General features: G+C 48.0%; 1 protein-coding gene across 4 annotated transcripts in view; it reads left to right on the top strand.

The window, feature by feature from the left end:
* The window catches only part of Dglucy (D-glutamate cyclase), an 87,480-nt gene that overhangs the window by 36,992 nt on the left and 26,042 nt on the right, over positions 1–24,446 (top strand). For 2 of the 4 annotated variants that reach the window (XM_038336445.1, XM_038336444.1), the window contains exons 2-7: positions 2,740–2,862; positions 8,946–9,096; positions 11,716–11,914; positions 14,987–15,137; positions 16,267–16,389; positions 19,507–19,707. In XM_038336445.1, coding sequence (XP_038192373.1) covers positions 2,766–2,862; positions 8,946–9,096; positions 11,716–11,914; positions 14,987–15,137; positions 16,267–16,389; positions 19,507–19,707 — 922 coding nt within the window. In that variant the 5' untranslated portion in view covers positions 2,740–2,765. Of the gene's footprint in view, positions 1–2,739; positions 2,863–8,945; positions 9,097–11,715; positions 11,915–14,986; positions 15,138–16,266; positions 16,390–19,506; positions 19,708–24,446 lie in introns of those variants that run through there. The other 2 variants (XM_038336446.1, XM_038336447.1) reach the window with 2 other exon arrangements.

Genomic DNA, 24,446 nt, shown 5'->3' with positions numbered 1-24,446 from the left:
CCATGGATGGATGGATGATGGATGGATAGATGGATGGATGGATGGATGGATGGATGATGGATGGATAGATGGATGGATGGATGGATGGATGGATGATTACACAGATCATACCCAATACATAGATTGGGTAGGTAGCTACCATTAACACATTAACTTTACCTGGTTTGGATTATATTATGTCTGTACCCATTAATCATGGAACTTTATATAATAACTTCTTGGACCTCCCTTAGCCTCTGCTTCCTTGTCTACACTGATTTTAACCTTTAGTACCTTTCTTGGAAGGTTATTATAAGTAGCCAATAGATGGAGCCTGGCACACAGTGGGTGCCCAGAAATGGTGGCAGCTGCTATCATTTGTTGTGAGTAGACAGTTTAAACACTATTTAGGGAATAACCCAGAAGATAGGAAGTTGGTTGCCAGATAGGGCACTGTTTTTGTCCTTCCAAATGAGCATGCATACATGGCACACACGCAGCTTGCTTTTCATGGGGCAGGTTTCTACCTACCCATAATTATGTCTGTGTTGGGAGATCAGTTGAGGATCTACTTATCTTTCTATTTACACAATAGATAAATAAGGAGAAAGAAGGCAGCATCCCTCAGGAGCCGGACTAAAGCCTATCACTGATTTCTGACTCAGCTTTCACTTGCTGCAGGTCTCATGGGGGTCTCATTTCAGTGGGGTTTGGTGCACAGTCTTTCATCCTCCAGCTTCGCGTGGACTTGAGACCGGAGACTCTGGCTGCCGTCTCCCACGCCATTGTAGAATACTTCTGCCTTTGGCCTTTACTCAGAGCCAGATGGAGGTGCTAAGTCCCCTGCAGGGCCTTTGGGAAGCTCAGACATCTAGGACTTCAGCTACTGACTGGCTGCATGAGCCAGTGTCTGGCCTGCCAGCCCAGGAGACAAGCACTGGTTCAACCTGCCAGAGCCTCAGCTTTGCCTTCCACTGGGGCCTGGAATCCAACCTCACCTGACCCTGTGGGCTCTCAACCCCAGCCAGGACTGACTGTTCTCTCCTCTGTGCCCTCTTTGTTTGCTATTAAATCCAAGCACTCCAGTCAGTTTTAAATGTACCTCTCTTCTTCCTACCGTGATCTTGTTCTTTTGTTTGTTTGGGATTCTATACAAGTGCAAATCTTTCCTAAATTAGACCTGAAGCTTACTTACGCGGTTTTCTACCTAGGAGATTGGCTAGAGTTGAAAACACAAATTGGTGGTTTTGAATCCCACTGAGTGTATCTCTTTCGATAGAAATAGTTGTAGAAAATCAGGCCTATCTAAATTCCTCTCTCTAACACTGCTCTCAAACCATGCGTTCTTCCCTTCTGCAACCAGCCAGTCATTCAGCAAACACTTGCTTTTGTTTCTCATGCCAGGTACGTGGCCTATCTGAATAAAAAGAACGTGGGCCAGAGGTGGGTGCTTTTAGCTAACCCAGCTGAACACTCAAGGCCACGTAAGAAATCAACTTATAAGATTTCTTCTAGGCATAGCTTCCTACAGCTTTGAGACCATTTCTATTTTTAAAAATAAGTTTTAAACTTCATATGCAATGTATGTGTTCATACGTATCCACACATGCTTGGGAGCCGTGTGTACACATGTGTGCATCGAGGTTAGAGGTTGGGCATCTTCCTCAATCATTCCCCACCTCCTTTTCCTAGACAAGGTCTCTCACTGAGCTGGCCCTCACTGATTGGTTAGACTGACTCAAGCCCCACGGTTCCTCCTCTCTCTACCTCCTGAGTGCTACACACACTTTCAAGCCCACTCTGGTGTGCACGGTTCTTTGCATGGGTGCTGGAGAGCCAAACTCATATTACACGGCAAAGCACTTTACCAACTGAGTAATGGCTCAAGTCCCAAGTTGTTTTTTGTTTGTTTTTGTTTTGGCTTGGTTTGGTTTTTGGTTTTTCAAGACAGGGTTTCTCTGTAGCTTTGGAGCCTGTCCTGGAACTAGCTCTTGTAGACCAGGCTGGTCTCAATCCACCTGCTTCCTGGGTGCGGGGATTAAAGGCATGTGCCACCACCACCCAGCTTCAAGTCCCAAGTTTTAAACTTTTCATTGTAATTTTAAAAAATATTCTATATTTAAATTTTACAACATATATTCTTTTACCAAAGCACAAATAAATCACTGTAGAGGGAGGGATACACAACACCAAGTCCCTACCTTCTAAGACCCCCGTTCTGAACATCAAAAGTCACAGCTACAGCTAATGGAGCTGGTGTTTCATTTGTGACTGTAAATGCCACTCCCACATTTATTCTGTCCAGGGAGAGAATTTTGGGATGTACTGCATACTTGGGTTGTTGTGGGTGCTCTGTAACCTGTGGAAGGAGTCTAAAGGTGTCTCCGTCTGCCAGGTACTGGGGAAAAAATGGAGTTCAAAGTCAAATAGAACATCAGGCTGCTGTGGCTCCAGCCCCACAAGCATAGTTCAAAGAATATTCTGAGAGAAGGAGGCCTGTCCCAACCAATTGGCTGCTCTGTGGAGACCAGGATTCTGGGCTGCTGCTGTGGAACATGAAGCCCTTGGGGCGAGATAGGGTTGGGAGAAGAGCATACAGAAGTCACAGGCATTAGAGATCTCACTGGACACTGAGACCTGACGGGGAAGAACTTATCCTCAACAGTGCCTGGTGATAGACAGCCCAGGGCAGAGCATCCTGCACCAATGCTACACCTATAGAGAAACTACCTCTGACTTCTTCCTTTCTCTATTGTGCAGGTTCCCTGCAGCCCTTTGGGGACGGCATGGTGCCCTTCTCACTTCTGAGGTCCCGTCTTCCCTCTGCCCTAAGGAGTCTACCAAAGGCAGCACACATCAGAAACACAGCCATCATGACTAAAGGTAAGCAGGACTAAACATTTGGCTGAGTGTTTGGTTTCATTAAGACAGGGTTTCATGTCACTAGCCCAGGCTGGATTCAGACCCATTACGCAGCTGAGAATAACCTTGAAATCCTGATCCTCCTGACACTACTTCCTGAGTGCTGAGATTACAGGTGTACTACCATGCCTGAGTATGTGTGTTAATGTGTGTGCACTCATGTGTGTGTGCATATGTATGTATGTGTATGTGCGTGCACATGCATACACACGCACATCCTGTCAGTCAGAAAAGAGACCCAACATGCTATCAGGTTAGGTATAATCATATTCAACTTCCCAGAATGTTCTGCCAGTTTGGACTAGATTTGAGGTATAGAAGCCTCATGGAAGGGTCTAGCGCCATCTGGTTCAGCTTGCTTACCCAACTCCATATGGAGAACTGCCCACAGACTCAGACCATAAAAATAATGTTTTTATGCTAGCATGGTGGCTCATGCATATAAATTGCCAGCATAATTTGGACGACTGGAGTGGGAATGATTGCTGGAGAAGTTTATGCTAAGCCCTTGGCTACATACTGAGACCACTAAATCAAAAAAAAGAAAACTAGGAAGAGAGAAAAGAAGAAGAAAAAAGAAGAAGAAAGAAGAAGAAGAAGAAGAAGAAGAAGAAGAAGGAGAAGAGAGAGGAGAGAGAGTAAGAGGAGGAGAAAAGATGAGGAGGAGATGATCTACTGAGGAGAGATAGGCATGAGTCTTAGAGATTAGGATGTCTTGTGCGTCATTCTCTTTTCGCCGTCCTTTTCCCGTTCCCAGCTCCGCCTTCCGCCTCCGTCCCCTCCCCCCTCCTCGATCCTCCGCCTCCTCCTCCCCCCCCTGCCAAGAGAAGAAGAAAATGATGTCCCCCCCCCCCCCGGGGAAAGTGGCACAGGCCAACGTGTCTTCTTGTTCCAGATCAAATTTCCCTACCCTATGATGGCCTTATTCTCTGTGTAGCACCTATTGTTCCACTGTCTCATAGGCATGACAGGCAGTACTCCCAAAATCCCGAAACACAAACGCACATGCATGCAGACATGTGATATGTCACTGATCTAAGTGCCACCAATATTGCACAGAACAAACCTTTAAAGCTTTAAGATATTAGCTCAGTATGGTAGAGAACTTGCCTACTATTCTCAGGGCCCTGGATTCTATCCCTTGCACACACAAAAAAAGGTAGTCTACAGACTTCTCTGGTTATGGTACAAACACCAAAGAAAAAGCCAGCAGTGTGCTTAATATGCTTAAAGCAAGAGTTCTTATTTAACAGATTGTTATGACAGGCCTCGATTGTTATTTGTGAGTTAATGGGTATCTATCATTGCACAATAAAACACCCTAAGAGTAATGGCTTGGAGCTATAAATTTCACAAGTCTACAGCAGACACTGGGCTTGGTGAAGCAGTTTCTCTGCCTGCACTATCTGGCTGGACCATCCAAGATGCCTTCTCCCCTCATTCCGATGACCGATGAGGTGACTGGATCAGAAAGCCTAAAATTCCTTTTTGTGGAGCCTCTGTCCGCCGACTGGCTTCCATTGTTACCTTGAGAAGCTGAGAGTCACCTGGGAAGGGGAAAACCTTAACTGGGTAATTTTATCAATCAGATTTCCTGTGGCTGCATCTATGGAATATTTTCTTGATTGCTGATTGTTTTAAGAGCCCCCAGCCCACAGTGGGCAGCTCCATCCCTAGGTAGGTGGGTCTGGACTATAGGAGAAAAGCAGCTGAGCACACGGCCTGTGAGCAGCATTTCTCCACAGCTTCTGTTTCCGTTCTTGGGTTCCTGCCCTGCCCTTCCCCAAACGATGAATTGTAACCTGAAAGTGTAAGCCAAGTTAAACCCTTTCCTTCTCAAGCTGCTTTTGGTCATAGTGTTCGTCACAAGAGAAAGGCAAACTCGGACACCCTCCAACATGGTGGCCAGTCTTCTTTTGTTAGCTCAGGACTCCAAGAGAAAGCAATCTGCTAAGATATATAAGCGAGCCATGACCCAAGACTGCCCACACCACAGACTAATGTCCTCTCAGCCAAAACAAGTCACATGGCCAAGGCCTAAGCCGATGGAGATGGTCTGTTGGTACATGAACGGCAGGAAGCAGAATTTATACAGAAGACTCCCAAGGTCTAGCAAAGCCATCGTACACCTTCAGCAAACAGGAGTCTGACCCCAGACAGTGACTACATCCTGGACCCTCAAGGGGGCAGTGGGTCTGAACCCCCGGGGTGGGCAGCGGGAGTGTGGTTCCCTGATTTGCTCCTCACTAGAGCCACACTGTGAGCAAACAGTGTGACCTTCCCAGGCTTGTTTCCAAAATAAAAAAAAAAAATGGGGACAGTCTCCTCCACGGGAGCCTTCTGGAGGGCTATGTGGGCTGCTAAGCTCCTTCCAAGCCAACTGCCATCTGTAGGATGACCCATCAGGAGGTGCACACTCCAAAAGCTGGAGGACTCCAGCCTAGGGCTCAGTGTTCGCGGCTTCTAATCTGATTAACAGCACTGAATGTTTGCTTCCCCCTCTTTCTTGCTAAAAAATTGATTTTTGGTTAAAAGACTCAGAATTAATCACTCAGTTTGTCTCCACAAAGAGAAAGTGTCATGAACTTAAATGGAACCTGAGAGCCCCGGGGATGTGTGAATCACACTGGGCTATGAGGCACCTTCACCTAGGAGTGTGGTCTGCCCACTGCTCTCTAAAGAGGGGCCGCGTGGCCTCTATTCCATATTGTACCGCTAATGGGGACAACTCAGGACTTTTCTATTCATCTCCCTCAGTGGAGATGAACAAAACCCAAACCCAGCTCCCGAAGTGCATTTAATTAAAAAGGAAACAAAGAGGCTTTGTATCCCTAATGCCTCCCTGATTTATTGCATTAAAAATCCAATTTGTCCTCACAATAGGCTTTGGAGGGAAGAGGCCGAGGAGATACAGGAGGCCTTTAAGCTGGCTGCTTTGCCGCCACCTCCCCACAGGTGCAGGTCATTGTGGAGCCAAGCGTGGCCTGCTTGAAAAGTGCACGGGCACCCTCTCCCTCTGGCTACTGGGGTGCCTGGGGCATCCGCCCTCGGAAAGCCTGTAGGTGACTCAGGTAGACACTTTTGAGGTAATGAGTAGCTGCACTGCCTCACGGCTTGCTGGTCCTTGGTCCTGGGGTTTTCCCAGAAGATGGTCATGTCTACTTCACCCCTCTTTTCTGAGGAAGTCTTGGACCCATCACACAAGGGCCCAGAGTCTGTGTTCCAGTGGATACAGCACCACGATGAAGAGTTCACGAATTGCTTAGCACAAAGCAACCTGGAACACTGTAAGCACGCGGTAAATGTCCGCCGATAGTGTCCCAGTGTTCTTGTAGAGCAGAAATGTCCACAGGTTGACGGCGGGCATCTGACCATTAGGAAAACTCCTCCCAAAGTTCTTTCTCCAGTAGAGCACAGCTCTGACTGTAGCGTGGTCTCTGTCTTAATTGTTGTAGCAAAACATCTAATACAGGGTGTGTTGGCTACCTGTTTCATGGCTGTGACAAAATATGTAACAGAAGCAACAACCTATGGAAGGGAGTGCTCTGGCTCACGGATCCAGGTGAGAGGACCATAAGGCACACGGTCATGTGGCATCAGCAGTCAGGAAGTAGAGACTGACGGATGCCGCTGCTCAGTCCACTGTTTTTCAGTACAGAATCCCAGCCCGTGGAATGGTGCCATCCTCGTTTAGGGAGAGTCTTCCCACCTCAGTTATCACCTGGTCCATACAGGCCCAGATGTTTGTTTCCATGGTGATTCTAAGTCCCATCAAGGTGATGCTCAAGGTTATTCATCATAGTGGGTGGTTTATAAAAGAAAGGTTTTATAAAAGAAAGGTTTCTGTTAGCTCATGGTTTGGGAAGCTGGAGAGTCCAAGAACCTGGTTCTAGAATTTCGGGGCCACATCCAGCTTTAACTCATGGTGGTAAGCAGAAGGCAAGTTGCTATATGCTGAAGGGCAAGCAGGAATGGCGGAGGCGACTTGCAACAACTGCTTTTGTGGCGACTAAGTCAGTTCCATGAGAATAAAAATTCATGGGAAGACATTGACTCTTCCAAGAAGGTTGCAACCATGGCCCAAAAATGTCCCAGTAGGCTCCACCTCCCACTAACACACAGGACAGTGCTTCTCCACCTGTGGGTTATGGTTCCTTTGGGCACATACTGGATATCCTGCATATCAGATATTTACATCACAGTTCATAGGAGTTAGCAAAATAGTTAGGAAGCAGCAATGGAATGATTTTATGGTTGGGGGTCACCACAACATGAGAAATTGTATTAAAGGAGTGAAGGATTAGAGAGGTTGAGAACCATTGATGAGGAACCAAAGTTCCAACATATGGACTTTTGGGGACCTGACCAACCACAACCTTAGTTTTATAACTCTGAGAACGGTGTCTCCAGAGAAGAGCATTAAGGCCACTCAGTCTTATCACCTGTAGACAGCCATGATTGTGCAGATATATTCCCTTTGAGTTCTTTCATCAATTTTATAAAAAAGAGACTATGTCAAGCATGCTGTTTTAGCTGGCATTGTTCCTTTAACAATGATTTGATGTTGACAGATCACAACTGACGGAGGTCTCTTTGAGGTAGACATTATTAGTGGCAGCTTCCAGGTGGGAAAGCTGAGGCCAAGAGATGAAAAGCCACTTCACTGGGGTAACAGAGCTGGGGAGAAAGTCAAGACTCAAGATCAGAGTCGTCTGCGTCCAAAATCAGAGAACTTTCCAATCCCTAGGATGGTCATTTGCTTCAGAGGAGCTCATGGTACTCAAACAGACTTTCCCCTATCTCCCCGTTGAGACTACGTGTCCACTCTTCAGGAATCAATCTGCACAGACAGTCAACATCTGCCAAAGGTTAGCCAAAAGATGGCAACACAGATGAGAGGCACTGGGTCATGTCAGTCACCAGGGCAAGGCACATATGATGGTAAAGCCTGGTTGTCAACTTGATGATATTTAGAATTACCATGGAAACTGAGCAGGTTTATGGAAGGTTCTCTAGATTAGGTTACTGAGGTAGGAAGACATTAGGGTATCGTTCCATGGCTCAAGGACTGATGAAAAAGGAGAAAACTAGCTGAATACTAGAATCCTTTACTCTCCATCTCCTGAGTATGGACACCATGTGACCAGCTGCCTCCTGGTGTCACGCCCTCCCCATGCAATGGCCGTATCCCCTGAAACTGAACAAAACATGCCTTCTCTCCCTTTCTGTCATGCAATGAGACAAGTAACCAATAGAGCACATGGCAGCCGCAGTGTGACCGCCATGACACAGCCACCAGGACTGCAAAAATGAAAAAGATGGGCAGCACCAAGTGCCACAGATGCCCACTAAGGGTGGCTGTACCAGTCAGTAGAGCCACAGTAGGAAGTTGCTGGGCAGTGACCAGTAAAGCTGACTGGGTTTTTCTACCATAAGCCCAGGTGAATGTCAAATAGGAGAGCACATGTATCCTCTCCAAACGATGCTCTATCACGTTCAGGGTGGTGCCGTCTGTGATAACCCATTAAAAGTTCTTCCCCTTCTCATTGTGTGGATTACCACACACCATACATAAAACATGAACAGACTACCATGAAATGCAATATGGGTCAATCCCTAGACATTAGAGAAAGAAGTAGAACTTAAAATATGTATGGTATATGTTTCCATCACGTGAAGTCCAGTGATGGGTCATGGGTTAGAAGTCAGGATAGTGGCACCATGGATGGAGCAGCCAGGGCATTGACTCTGAGGAGCTGATCATGCTGTCTCTCAATCTGGATGCTTGCTAGGTGGGTGTGTTTATTGTGCAAAAAGTCCTAAGCTGCATACTTTCTGTTTGTTTGTTTTTGTTTGTTGAGACAGGTCTCACCACGTAGCCCAGGCAGACCTCACACCTGTGATCTCCTGCCTCAGCCTCCTGAGCGCTGACTGTAGGTGAGCTCCTCCACCCTACACAGCTGTGCTGCACACTTAAGTACACTTTGCTGTGCATCTCAAACATCAACCAAGTGTGGTTTTGTCCCATCTCCCACCCAACCCAGGACTCCAACCAGCTAGTGTGGTGGTCCTACCCAGATCCCTAGCACCAGCCTTTGAAAGCTTCTGCCGGGCCAATCCTGGTCCTCTTCCCCTGCTGGGCCAGAGTGAGCCGGAGAAGGTGCTGCCCTGCCTGAGTGCTGTTCCAGACAGAAGGTAAGCAGCCTATGCTACGGTAGACCTAAGTGTGGCAAGAGCTGCGGTTTGAGTCCTTTGTTAGTAAGTACACTGATCCAGTCTTAGGGACCACACAGGTTCTGGCATGTACGTCACATGACCACTGCTCAGGTACAAGTCGCCCTCTCCACCTTTCCTGCTCCAAACCCTGTCCTCCAACCCTACACCTGCCCCTGCCCCTGCCCCTGCCCCAGGCCTGGAGAAACCCTGTGGGCAGTGTCTTGTTCCATTTCCTATTGTCATGATAAAATATGCTGATGAAATCAACTAAGAAGAGGGGAGGGATTTGTTTTCGCTCATAGCTACCAGAGAAGCAGGGTGGCAGGGGTCTGAAGCAGTCAGTTACATTATATCCATAGTCAGAGAAGAGAGCAATACTTTTTTTTGAGATAAGATCTCACTCCATTGGCTGGCAAGGAACTGGCTGTGTAGACCAGATTGGCCTTGAACTCCTAGAGGTCCGCCCGCCTCTGCACGACACTCCCCCGCCCCCCAGCGCCACAACGGGACTAAAGGTATGTCCCACCAATCCTGGCCCGGGAGCAATAAATTAATGCATGCTTGATTGTGCTTAGCTTTCGTCCTCCTCCACTCTTGTGCAGCTCAGGATCCCCTTGCCTAGGAAATGGTGCCACCCACGGGAGATGGATCCTTCAATCTCCCAGAGACATTCTTATAGGCCAACCTGAGACTCTCTTCCCATGTGATTCTAGATGGTGTAACCATGACAGGCCCTGTCACCTGTCACGTTATCATTGCTACCAGAAAGCCCTTGCACAGGAACTGGAAGAAAAGAACAATGCTTGCATCACCAACCCCAGAGGAAAATACTATTTATCTTGGGCATCCTTGCCCAGACTCTTAAACAGCAGATGTCCCTCTTAGCTCCTGGCTGCTGATTCTCCACAGTTTCAGTTACCCACGGGTGACCAGTGTCTAAAAATACGGCATGAAAAATTTCAGGAATAAATAACTCAATGTTTTAAATAACTTTTATGACAGTATATCATTACAATTACTGTGAATCTGATTTATAAAGCAAACATCAGGTGTGGAAATACAAGGGAAAGAACTCATAGAGGGTTAGCATTTATGGGCCTAGCTAGCGCCAGGTATTCACTAGATGTATTTCCACATAAGGGCATGGCAGAGCAAGCCTCATAGGTGGCCCTGGCAAGCCTGTCTCTATGTCTCTCCACCATGCCCTAGCTTCATTTGCAAAGCTAACTATGGCTCTACCTTCTCTGACCTAGACTATTAGACCCTGTACCTGCTCTCCTAATCTTCCTCCCGCTCTCTCCTCCCTCCATGCCCCTCTTCTGCTCACCCACAAAAGTGGCCTTTTCTAATTCCACATCTGATCACGGGCCTATTTCAAAGTCTCCAAGACCTGCTGTAGTTTTGTGCCTCAGTGCCATCTCAAGTCCAGTGGTGACCTGGCCCCAGCTCAGTTTCTCCTGGTACTCAGGGCACCCCCAGCTTTCTCCCCAGACAGAAGGCTTGCCATTATCATTCTGTAGACTCAAGGATGAGAGGGCCCCTCAAAAATGCTGCTAGGGCCTGAGCTGGTACTTCCTGTTTACCAGCTTGGAGCATCCTGGTACAAACCTGGTACACTCAGTGCCTCCACGCTTTGTGCATTCTGCAACCTCTGCCTAGGTGTGCTTTCGTCCCTAGCCCGCTTATGCCTCAAGACCCAACACCTCCTCCTTCGTGAGTTGTGTGCTTTCCAACACTATGAGAAAACACCCAAGACAAACATCGTGAAGGCAGAGTGGCTTGTTTCAGGCGGCTATTTTAGAGGCTTCAGTTCATGGTTGACTGGCAATTGCTTGGGCCTGTGCAAGTAAGCACAGCATACCAATGGAGCAAATCTGCTCACGAAGCGGAAAGACAATGGGAAAGTAGCTCCCATTCCTCAAGGGAATGTCCTCCGTGACCGAACTTCCTCTCACTAGTCCCCACCTTCTAAAGGTTCATACCTGCCACTACTACTGCAGGCTGGGTCATGCATCAGCCCATGGGCTCCTGGGGGACACTGGAGATTCAGACTAGCCTAGTAGAAGAGGAAGGCTTCTCATCGTCCTGCGTCTCTCCACTGTCTAGACACTTGCTGCTCTGTGTAGCAGGTATCTGAAGGTGGAATCACACCCTGGCCATCCCACAACCCCACCCCCTGGCACATGAGTGGAAAGGAAGAATGATCTGGGGTGAGCAGAGGTGAGGCTTGTACCACATGGGGCTTTCAACCTCACAGGAGAGTTCTATGGAGAGAGGAGGCCTGACCCTGTGAGCTCTGAGAGGTTCCTTGAGGCCACCATGCTCTGTCTGGGTCTGCCAGCAGAAAGCCCAGGATTTTATTCTTGTGGGCCTAACTGATTTCGTGTTGAGGTTCAAGAAATTGAATGAGGTGGGAGCCACCTCATTCAGTAAAAGGTTTGGTCATGCTTCGGGAATACCAGTCAAGCCCATAGGCGGAAACCAAGACCCCTAGACATGTTAGCCTCGGACATCCCCTCCACTGCCCTTTTAAAAAGCGCATCACTGGGGAACCATAGTAAAAGCAAGGGGCCTATGAGCATCGCTTTGTGTCCTCAGGACCATCTGTCCACAGTTTCAGAAATACGAGTTTGGCATCCGCACAGGCATCCTGGCCTCACTGGAAGAGTACTCAGAGCAGCTGAAGGACATGGTCACCTTCATCATGGACGGTAGCTTCTCCATAGATGAGGCCTTGGAGCAGGCAGGGATTCCCAAAAGAGACCCAGCAGGACCCAGCCACGTAGGAGCATACAAGGTAAGGCCGCACCCCTGGGCAGAATGACTTGAAAATGTGGATGGAGTTGTATTTCCCTGTGGTGGAGAGAACATTGGCACAGGAAGCAGAAGCCCTAAGGTCAGCCCCAGCTGAGTCATTATTCCAGATAAAACCATGAGCCTCTGACCCAGCCTCTCTCCCTCCTACCTCTGATAGGGCTGGAGCCATCCAGTGTAGCCCTTTTTGATCAGTTTGTTACAGCCGAGTCAATCAAAGTCATTTGGAGCGTGTGTGTGTGTGTGTGTGTGTGTGTGTGTGTGTGTGTGTGTGTGTGCATTGTCCACACATGGGTACACACATGGCTCTATGATGTGTTCAGGCCAGAGGTCAACCTGTGGTCTTCATGGCCAATCCACTTGTTTTCTGCTCAGTTGCAGTTATTTGCAGAAGGGAGGGTGTGGCTAGGGCTGTGCACAAATGGCGGATAGAGGACAACTTAAGGAAATCAATTCTCCTCTTCTGCCACGTGGGTCTTAGGAACTAAATCAAGCCATCGACCTGAGGTCACTGGTTAAGGCTAGGCTGGCTGGCGAGAGAGCCCTGGAGACACTCTTGTGTCCATGTTGCCAGTGCTAGAATTACAAGCACAGGTGTCACGGTGCCCAGTTCTGATGTGGGCACTGAAGATTAACAGAGACAGAAGGGTGGGTGGCCTCTCCTGGGACAGGCCTGCTGTTAGGGACTGGCCATGGGTGAGCTGATGCTTTTCTTCCTGCTGACACCAATCAAGTGGAGGGGGGGAGGGCAGGGAAGAACAGTTCTGGTTTCCACTGTTTCCTTCCCCATGCTATGGGGAAAGGCCTGAGCACTCACTTACCATATCAGTGGCCTCCAGACCCCCTGTGTGATGACCAGCCTCCAGACACCCTGGGCAATGACCAGCCTCCAGACCCCCTGGGCAATGACCAGCCTCCAGGGCCCTGTGCAATGACCAGCCTCCAGACCCCTTGTGCAATGACCAGCTTCCAGACCCCCTGTGTGATGACCACCCTCCAGACCCCTGTGCAATGACCAGCCTCCAGAGCCCTGTGCAATGACCAGCCTCCAGATCCCCTGTGTGATGACCAGCCTCCAGACCCCCTGTGCAATGATCAGCCTCCAGACCCCCTGTGTGATGACCAGCCTCCAGACCCCCTGTGTGATGACCAGCCTCCAGACCCCCTGTGTGATGACCAGCCTCCAGACCTCCCTGCTCTCAGTGACTGGACATTTCATCGTGAGCACTGTTTATTACAATGCCCCCCTCTGGCTCCTGTCAGAGAGGTCTGGATTGCATCAGGTCAGAAGCAAGATTGTCCACAGTCTGCTCTGCCCTTCAAGGAGCAAAGGTGAAGGGTGAGGACAGAGTCCCAGCCACTGGCAGGTTATTTATTTGTAGCAGGTTAGAACTGGGATAGCCTCGAACTCATCAGCACAGCCCCTCATTTGAAATGAAGAAAATACAACCGAGAGGGTGAGAGACAGGGACTTGTCCAAGTCCTAGAGCCAACTGAAGCCACACTCTCGACTGGTATGATGAGATGACTGCTTCAGCTTTGCACAGATGTCCACAGGAGATGTTAACCACAGTCCTGTCATTCATCCCTCCCCCATGGTTACCATACAGCTTGCAGAATGGTAGCGACCCCACCCCATGCCACTGCCCTTAGATCCCGAGAAAGGTTGCTGTACAACCATCTTGAATTCGACTGATGGTCTGGATAGAGCTAGACAGGGCATCTCAGCCCCTAGGAGCACTGCCTGGCTTTGCAAGTAGCCTACATGTGCCCTCCCTCTGTCCCAGGCGCTGTCGCACGGACACCAGGTTGGCAGCACAGCAGAATTTCAGTCTACTGTTGCCAGAGTGGTAACAGCAAGTCAGTAAGTGGCAGCCAAGGTTGTCCCAGGGGATCATGATCCTGGCTCTGTCCTGAACCTGTCCTAAGCCCCACTGCAGGGGAAGAAGACATGTGTCACAAGCGAAAGTCACACAAGTCCCCCTGTGTAGACTCTGCGAAGGGAGGACTGGGGCATCCAGGGACAGGCGCCTCCCCTGTGGAATCTAGTGGAGCAGACAGGGACTCCGCCTGGGGTTATCTGCTCCCTTCTGCCTCTGATTCTGTCAGAACGATATAGGCTTCTTGAGGTCTATGAAAAAAACCCAGAGGCCTGTGAGACTGGATGGGGAAGTTGTGCATGTGTGTGCGCGCGCATGTGTGTGTGTGTGTGTGTGTGTGTGTGTGTGTGCATTTTATAAACCTCAGCTGAAATCTAGCATTTCCTTCAATTCCAAATGTCGGTGACAAAGGGCTGTTGGATCGACAGATCCTGTAGCGTTGTGGCTGGTAAAGTATTCCCCAGACAGCTTCACAGCACCGTGCAGTTCTAAGACTCTCAAAGGCACCCTATCCACTGAGAGTCCGAAATGACAACTATAGCGGATCTGCCATTCTGTCCTCTTACCCGTTCACGGGAGAGCACAGTTTCCCCGTGGAATGCGCTGGTAACTGCCTTTGAGCATGTGAAATAGTATTGATTTCCTTTGGGATGTTTAATTTTTCTTCTCCTCCCCTCACCTCTTTGCCCCCCACCATGGGTTTCTGTTTTAAGGCAGGATCTCAGTAACATTAAAACTACGCTAACCCATGCTAACATTAAAACTCTCCTTTCTCCTCCCGTAGCCCTTCAATTGCGGGGACTACAGACACGTGCCACCATGAATTTTCTCTTATGTGGTTGAAATATTACTCTGTCCAACTTAGAAGATGTGTCAAATGTTGACAAATTAAAAAATCTCTCTCTCTCTCTCTCTCTCTCTCTCTCTCTCTCTCTCTCTCTCTCTCTCTCTCTCTCACACACACACACACACACACACACACACATTTTGGGGTACTCATTATGGACCAAGCACCCCATCTGTGTGACTCCTGCCTAAAATTAGAAGGTGTGTATCTGTAGCAGCTGCTGGAACCTCTTGCTTCATGCAGCTTCTCAGGCTGTGAGTACTGGGCCTCAAATCTCTGTTAATTCCTTTTCTTTTTCTTCCCCTTACATTTTCCCTTGATTTGTCAGACAACAGTGCCGTGTGCCACCATTGCTGGCTTCTGCTGCCCTCTGGTGGTCACAATGAGACCCATTCCCAAGGGCAAGCTAGAAAGGCTGTTGCAGGCCGCTCACTCCATCGGAGGACAGAAAGGACAACCGATCCACATCGGCGACCCAGGTCAGTATCCACCCAAGTTGTGATTCCATCGTGGGCCTGAGAAGCATCTAGTAGCTCATGTCTTTCTTAGGGGAGTCTCAGGGGTGAGAACCTGGGGCAAGGCCCAGAGGTCCATGCCAGGTGACCTCTGGTTTAAGACGGCACCACCTTGCCAGACCAATGAGAGTCATCTTGAGGATTTGTGATGCACACAAAACATGAGCTTCACATGATCCCTGGATCATGTCGCAGGAGATGCTTTGTTTCAAGTTGTCCTCTGATCTCACATGCGTGTCATGGCATATGTGTTGCTCACAATCATGCACATATCACACATACATACATACATACATACATACATACAATAATAATAAATAAAACTCAAGCTTGCATTTGGACTGAAAGCCATGAGTATTAACTTAGCCTGAGAGTAGATAAACAGATCCAAGCTCAAAAGTCTGGATGTTTCTCAGGCTTCTTTGAGCTCCCAGAGGGCCAGAGGGGAGCTTGGGGTTGGCCTGGGTGAGAGCCAGGGTCTGTGTACTTGAACTTGCCCAGCTCTGTAACCAACAGAATTGATCCTATGAAAATACTATCTACACTACTGGCCTTCCTCACCTAGAACAGTCTCAGGACCACCCAGGGGACGCCTACTGACTTGTCTTACTAATGTGGGTAAACTGGACCTGATACCTCCATCTTTACTGTCTTCGTCGGCACCATTGGCAGCATGTCAATGACTGCTAGCCAGGCTAGGGCTGCTGGTAACGATAACAGAGGTTAAAGCTCTGTAACTTAATCAGTCTGTATCAAGATGACACACACAATGCTGGCTTTGTTAGGAATCTGTGCTACAAGACCAGTACTGAGCTATAGACTCCCTCCAGAAACCACATCCAGCAGTTGGCGAGGTCAGGCCTGACTGTACCAGTCAACATAGGCCCTAAGTTACAGAACATCCTTATCTGTTAAAACTTCAGCCACTAACCATATGATCTCCTCCTCTTCCTCCTGTCCCTCCTCTCCTTCCTCATTTTCTATCTAAGATAAGGCTACAACTAGCATTTCTTTGGGAGAAACATCCGTGATGAACTCAGTGCATCCATGTGGTACCCACCAGAGGAATCCTGTTTTCTTTTCCCACCTGCAGAACTTTTGGGAATCAAAGAACTTTCCAAGCCTGACTATGGGAATTACGTGGAGTGTCGGCCCGAGGACGTCCCAGTGTTCTGGCCTTCACAGCTGACCAGCCTGGAAGCAGTCATCAGTTGCAGTATGTTGGGGTACAAGGGTACAACTACCTTGATCTCAGATGTGACCTAGTGGGTCTGGAGTTCTCGAAAGCACAGGTTTACGGATTAATAACTTAAAAATAAACTCAGAAAATATGGGCCTACAGTTGGGGATGTAGCTCAGGGTTAGAGCCCTTTCCAGCATGCCTAAGGTCCTGAGTTTGACCCCGCCCCCAGCACCGGCAAACAAACACGAACATAGGCCAAGTGTCTACGGTGTCTCTCCCACTCTCTCCGTTTAATCCCAGGGCTGAGCGCTTCACCATAGCAGCTGGCCTTTAGCGCAAGAACCTTTTGACTAAATACTTCTCCGTCTGCTGAAGTTTCACAGCTTCATCTAATGGAAGAACCAATCTGCAGCTTGACCTTTTGAGATCGGTAGAGCCTTGAAAGCAAAAGGATGAAGTCAAGAAACACAGCTGAATTTTACAATGAAGTCATTTTTCAGTGTCTGCTGAGGACCAGTCTTCACCCCTCAATACTGAAATCTAGCTTCCCCCAGAAGAGGGCAGTGTTAGCCATTTCCCACCCTCCTGGGCATTCAAACTCAGGCTAGAACGTGTGGGATTCCAAATGCAGTGTAAATGCGAATAGATGCTCTGTTATAGTTTTAAAGGGTTACTTATGTTATGTGTGTGAATGTTTTGCCTGTACGTATGTATGTATAGTGTGTCTGAGCCTGATGCCAGCAGAGGCTAGGAGAGGGTATCAGATCCCCTGGAACTGAAGTTAGAGGTGGTTGTGAAGTGCCATGTAGCTGCTGGGAACCCAAACCAAGCCCTCGGCAAGAGCAGCCAATACTTTTAACTGCTGAGCCATCTCTCTTGTGTCTGTTATCCTGGGTTTTTAAGGGTAAATGACAAGAAAATAAACCTAGTTGTCTTCACCACAGGCACAAATAATCTTCTTTTGAATATTTTCAGTCAATAGTTGTATGGATATTAGGAACTAAAAGCAATTATCATCAGCACCCCACGCCTCGCCACACACGAAAGGGCTAGAGTTACAATGAACAGACAGAAGAGGGCGCCCCCTGGTGGCCAGAAATGGGACTGTGATGGAAATACTGATACCAAGCAGTAACCATTACAGCCCATAGTCATAGACACAGGAATATTCTAGTCAAGTCAGCCATTCCACTATGAAGAATCAAGTTTAATGTTATTTTATTTTAAACTATCAGAATATCTTCCTGATGTGGCGACAAGACATAGATAGCACAATCCACGGGATTCTACTGTTTATTTAAAAGTTCATGCACCAAGTACCTACCGTATGCCAGGCATGCAAGGCTGTGTTCTCGGGGAGCTTGTGGTCATTTCTAGGTATGGGATAGGAAAGGGGGACAGGTATGCACCCGTCCATACACAGGCAGTAACTTAGAGTTTTTATTGCTATGAAGAGACACCATGACCACAGCAACTCTTATAAAGGAAAACCTTTAATTGGGTGACATGCAGTTCAGAGGTTCAGTCTGTTATCACCACAATGGGATGTAGCAGCATGCAGGCAGACTTGGTGCTGGAAGACAAGCTAACAGTTCTACATCTTGTGCAGGCAACAGGAAGTGGTCTGAGGCACTGGGTGTGGCTTGAACATAGGAGACCTCAAAGCCCACCTCCACAGTGACACTCTTCCTCTAACAAGGCCACCCCTCCTAATAGTGCCACTCCCTTTGGGGGGCATTTCCTTTCAAACCACCGCAGACAGTAAATATACCCCAGCATAGCAGGCTTTCCTGCCATCCACCAGGGACCGTGTCTGTAAAGCAGATGTCACAGCTGGGAACATCCCAACACACCCTAGCCCTCTTAAATCTGATGGCGTAGGGTGGTGTGTGAGAAGAGACGCCATCGCCAGTCAGAAACAACGAACCATTCTCACACCTCAGTGTGCCAAGTTTTCTTACAATGGAGTAGCTGCTGCACAGCCCACACAACTGACAGGAGCAAAGCCTTGTGCCACAATCTTGGCCCAGGGCTCTTTGTGTGTACCTGGCTTTCAAGTGATCACTTTAAGTGCTGTCTAAACACACACACACACACACACACACACACACACACAGAGGCAACCATTCCTCAGAGTCAATGGTTGTACCCTCTATAGGTCATATACAAAGCTTATGGTCTGTCAGTAGATGCTCCTTTTGGATGTTGGCTGACTCTGGCTTTCTATTGAACCCAAGAAATGTTACAATTTCTATGGAATCTAATATATCATCCACCCATGTCACATTGACACTTATTTAACATCTGCTATGTGCAAGGCATTATGTGGGAATTTGAGGCAAGAAACAACAGTGCCCCATCTCGAGGAGCACATGGCCGGGTGGAGGTAAGGTATGCCAAGACAACAGTGATGCCAAGGAAGGCAGCAGGGAGAAAGTCGATGCACTAAGTAGTAAGCACCTAGAAGCTAGGCACAAGGGCTAAGAGATGACTCAGTGCCTGTCTCACTGATGCAAACCGTTACTGCGGCTCGCTCGGTTCCCAGCACTTTGCTAAGCACCTGCTCTTCCCAGCTGAGTCCTGAGGACAAGCAGACAAGGCACAGCTGTTGTTTTATAACATAACAGATGTGTGCAGGAAGGGCGGAGTCACACCTGAAACTTGAATGCATCACCATGCTGCAGTCACTGCTGAGGATGATGCTAGCGTACGCTTAGGACCGTCATCTAGCAGGGGAGGGCTGTGGTGCTGCTTTAAGAGACATAGGAATGCCATGAGAAAACAGACTCTCCATACACAGAGGGGACCCAGTTTAACATCCGCTACAAGGTAAAGTGAGGGGCTTCACGCACCGATCTCAGTCTGTGGCTGCTGATATCGCAGCTGTGATGGACAGAATCTCTGAGAGCCCCTGCTCCGGCTGTGGCAGCACCCCGCTTTTCTGCCGTACCCACCTCCACTTTCCTACAAAGTGGAGGCAGTTGTTCACATAGAACTTGCTCTAGCCATAAGTCAGCTCCTTCTGATGCTGGTGCCAGCATATGCAGAGTGAATCCTGCTGACAGAGTTGGGGCTGGGGCCATCTTCCCCTGCCACTGTGGATGGTGCTTGGTGGGGTGACGTCACAGCCCCACCTGCTGTGTGTTTCAGAGGCTCCGCTGGCTTTCACCAGCACCCGAGGCTGCACGGTGAAGATCCTGAAGGACACTGTGTCCCCAGTCAATTGTCCGACTCCTGAGGTGGTTCCAGAAGCCCATGCCATTTCCAAAGACCCTTTGCATTACAGCATAGTGTCAGCTGCTGCGGTTCAAAAGATCAGAGGGCTGGAGTCCACGATTGCCATAGACCCAGGTAAGAACAAAGTGTTCAAGGCTGGGGAGAGAGCCCCATGGGGAAAGTGGCTGCTGCTCAAACAGGAGGACCTGAGTTCAGAACCCGAGAACCCATGTGAAAATTTCAGCATGGTAATACATATCTGTAATCCCAGTACAAGATGTGTGTAAATGTGTAGGTGTGCATGCACACACACGGGCCTGTGAGTGAGTCTGTATGTGTGTGTGATTTTGTATGTCTGTGTGTGAATGTGTGAGTGAGTCTGTGTGTGTGTGTGTGTGTGTGTGTGTGTGTGTGCTGGAGGTTGAAGAAACTGGCAGACCCCTGGCACTCCTGGCCACCCAGCCTAGCCAAACCAATGAGCTCCAGCTTCAGTGAAAGATTTGTCTCAAAAAGTAAGGAGCTGAGTGACTAAGAAAGACAATACTGACCTCTGGCCTCCACACACACATTGCACACACATGCCCACATGCACACCTACATATACCACACACACAACAAATATACAATGAATAAATAGATGAATAATTGAAACATTTACCCCTATTGACTGAAGGCTTTCATGATAAAGGCAAGATATAAACTGTCCAAACCTTCCACAGTATAGTTCCTTAAAATGCTGACACTGGCCTACAAGGTGGCTCAGCTGGTTAATGCCCTCGCAGCCAAGACTGACAACCTGAGTCTGATCCCCAGGACCCACATGCTGGAAGACGAGAACACCTCCACAAGATGTCCCCTGACCTCCATATGCACACAGCATGGCATGTGTGAGCACACATGTGTACATGCACACACACATAAATTTTTAAACTTAATCAAAGAGTTTTTTAAAGTTTATACCATGTATGATTCCCCAAAGACCAGAAGAATATTTACCAAGACACTGAGACTGAGGGCCTATCTCTGCCACAGTTCTATTGCTGAGAAGAGACACCACAACCAAAACAACTCTTATAAAAGGAAGCATTTAACTGGGGGCTCACTTACAGTTTCAGAGGCTTAGCCCATTATCACCATGGTGGGGAGCGTGGCCACAGACATGGTGGGCGTGATGCTGGAGAAGTAGTTGGGAGGAGGGGGCTGACATGGGCTCTGAAACCTCAAACCCCACCTCCAGTGCCACACTCCAGTGCCGTGCCTCCTCTATCAAAGCTTCACCTCTAATCCTTCTAATCCTTTCAAACAGTTCCACTCCCTGATGAGGAAGCATTCAAATACAAGAGCCTACAGGGGCCATTCTTATTCAAACCACCACGGGGTCTGTAGGGAGGGACATTATGAGTGACTTTTGTTGTCTTTACGGCTGTGCTTTTTCAAATTCCAATACTAAGCATGGGAGTGAGTTTATCAATTGGGTGACTTGCCACCCAGAATCAAATGAGCCGCATAAGTGAGAAATAACAAGGGCCAGGGTTCAGTGGTGGAGTGCTAGCCTGGAACATACAAGCCTAGCTTCAGTCTTCAGCACCAGAGAAAGAAAGGTTGGTAGAGGCTAGAGAGATGACTCAGCAGTTAAGTGTATTTGCTGCTTATGCAGAGGCTGACGTCAGGGTTCAACTCCCAGCACTCACATGGTGGCTAACGACCATCTGTGACTCCAATTCCAGGGGATTCAGCACCCGTTCTGGTCTCCAAGGGCACAGCATGCCTATGGTACACTTAGATACATGCAGGCAAAACACTTATACACAGAGAAATAAATAAATCTTTGCGGGGGGGGGGGGGGCGGGCAGGAAGGTGGGTGTTCCCAAATAAGCAACCACAACTGTTTTTCAGAAGTTGTCAGTGTAACTGAGATGTGTGTCTGGGGTTTCTGTGTTCCAGATGAACACAGGGGATTGGGAGTTCAAGATCATCCTCAGCTACATGAGTTTGAGGCCAGCCTGAGTTACAGGAAGCTCTGGCTCTACAGCAAAAAAATTACAAGTATATTTATTAATGTCCCTAATCCTTCCTTTCTGTGCCAGTGCCCTGGGGAAAGAGAAAAAAGCAACAACATATATGTGCATGTCTTAAACACTGGGCATCAGGGTTGAGGGCCTAAGATTGCTTTCTTCTTCTCCTTCTCCCTCATCGTCCTCCTCCTCTTCCTCTTCCTCCTCTTTTCCTTCTCCTCTTCCTCTCTCTCTCTCTCTCTCTCTCTCTCTCTCTCTCTCTCTCTCTCTCTCTCTCTCTCTCCCTCTCTCTCTTTGGTTTTTCAAGACAGGGTCTCTCTGTGTAGCTTTGGTGCTTGTCCTGGAACTGTCTCTTGTAGACCAAGCTGGCCGTGAACTCACAGAGATCCTCCTTTCTCTGCTTCCCAAGTGCTGGGATTAAAGGTGTAAGATTGCTTTTCATTTGGGGATCCCAGTGACGGGGCCAGGCAGTTACAGCCTCATGCAGCAGAACTGTATACTGTATTTTGTATCTCAGGGAAATAACTGCCCTTCTTCAGCTTGTAAACCACCAGCTTTCTTTTTGTTTGTTTGTTTGTTTTGTTTTTGTTTTTGTTTCAAGATGGTTTTCTCTGTGTAACAGCCAACCCCAGCTGTCCTGGAACTCACTTCCAGGCCGACCTTGAAGTCACAGAGCTCCGCCTGCCTCTGCCTCCTGTGTGCTTGGATTACAGCCACATACCACCACCTGATTTAGCTGCCAGCTTTCTAAGCTTGAGACAAGGCTGATAGGAGGTCTAGGGAGAACTGGTTGAAAGCTTTTCTCTTCTGGATGGGTCTGCATCTGGGAGATGAAGGTCTAATCCCAGGTAGCCAGCAGAGGGCGCTGTGTCACCGACTGTTACGCATTGTAGTTAGTCCAATGGCCCGCCTTCACGAGACAATGCTGGGTAATTCTGCCTCAGTTTCCTCATCAGTGTAACAAGACTACAGACAATCACACCTCCCTGCCAGGGTTGCGCTAAATAGCAAACATTAGCTGTGCTATAGTTAGTTACCTCTGGGCGTCAGCAAGTGCATGTTCCATCTTAGCAAATGCTCTGGTGTCTCTAAGAGACAGGTTTTTATTAACTTCAGTTAGGAAAAGAAACCAAAGCATATAAGGTTAAGAATTACCCATTCCACATTCACAGTAGGTGGTTGGGGTAGATACTGAGCCCTTGTCCACTGACTCTGTTGGCCATGGTTTGTATATGCTGTGTAAATTAGAATCTGAGATATAAATTGTGAGTCATTTTCTTGCCTGGACAGTTAAAAAGTTTTCTTAGCATTCCTTAAAATATCTTATTCCTCCTGTACCTTCTCAGGAATGGTGTTCTGAGAACTGGAGGGTAGCCACAAATATCTGGCGATGTCTGGGACTTATATGGCCTCTCCGGGAGTCTCATTGATTCTCATTTCCCAGTCAGATGTTGGGATCAGTAAGTGTGGACCCAGAGAGCACAGAGGGATGAGTCAGTGTGCAGAGGACACTCCCTGGGCCAGACTCCCAGGAACCACAGAGCTGCCTCAGAAGACTGTCTAAAGAAAGCAGTGCCGCTGCCCCTCACCTCACCTACCCCCACCCCGCAGTGCTATGAAACAGACCTCCCCAGAAGTTTGACAACCCCTGCTGGCCAAACTGAGGACTCAAGGTAGCCGACCATCTTAGAGATGGCCACTTCTGTCCACCAGGGCAGGAATGATGATCATTGCTAAGCTTCCTGATAAACTTCAGACATGTTTTGTTTTATGTATTTATTTATTTTGCTTGTTTTTTTCATTTTTTATAGATTGTTATTTACATATAAATACATAGGAAATTCATCATATATGCCTACCATAAAAACACCACTAAGGACATGCTGATGGTTCACATAGAGTTCTATATATTCTTGCCTGAACAATTAAAAGGAGTGTTCCGGGCTAGTGAGATGGCTCAGTGGCAAAGACACTTGCTAGCAAGCTGACAACTGAATTTTATCCCCAGGCCCCATGTGGTAGGAAAGAATCACCTCATGCAAGTTGTCCTCTGACCTCCACACGCAGGCTATGGCGCACACATGGGCATGCACACGCGCACAGAGTCACACATAAATACATGTAGGGTTTTTTTTTTTTTTTGAGTACTCCTGCACTCTCCTGGGTAGATATTTTAATTTTTTTTCCATAATAATTTCTTCCTCCTGGGCAGTCTTACCCAAGCCGATGGCACCCCTACTTAACGCAGCGTCATGAGGGAAGATGAATTATTAACTCTGAAATTAGCTTTGAGTTTAAAAGAAGGAGCTGACAGTAGATGTACTGCCACCTCCGTCACCCATTGCATAGTAAGGGTGAGTAGAAGGGTCAGACACAATGTCTCCCATGGGCGCTCCTGCAGACGGGGACAAGGCTTGAGGCGTGAGCCCCAGAGGAGGCAGATTTATGACTGTCTGATGTGCTGATTTCACCTGTGAAAAACTATCTTTAATCTGCAAGAACAATAGATGATTTCAATTCCCACTCAAATAAGCAGATGTAAGATTAACGACGGTGTGCTGTGTGCTGGGCATTACTCACTGAGCTTATTAATAGAGCCACTCAGTCATTTTTAAGAGGACACTGACTTGCGTCTGAGGTGTCTGGAGGATATGGAGGGTACAAGATTTATAGTAATGGTTTTTGCGCTGCTAATGAAATCATCATATATATTTAAATATATATATGTGATGAACACAGCTTTCAGTTGCTCAGATGCTCCTCTTGCTCTCTCTTTAGTACCCATCGTAAGCCAAGAAGCACGTTACACCCAGTTTTGTTTTATAAAATACTGTTATTCTTCTCTGTCTTGTCATTAGG

Source organism: Arvicola amphibius, chromosome 7 (genome assembly GCF_903992535.2).
Source record: "Arvicola amphibius chromosome 7, mArvAmp1.2, whole genome shotgun sequence".
Lineage (NCBI taxonomy): Eukaryota > Metazoa > Chordata > Mammalia > Rodentia > Cricetidae > Arvicola > Arvicola amphibius.
The sequence above is the reverse complement of the archived record's forward strand: the minus strand, read 5'-3'. Positions and strand labels throughout refer to the sequence as shown.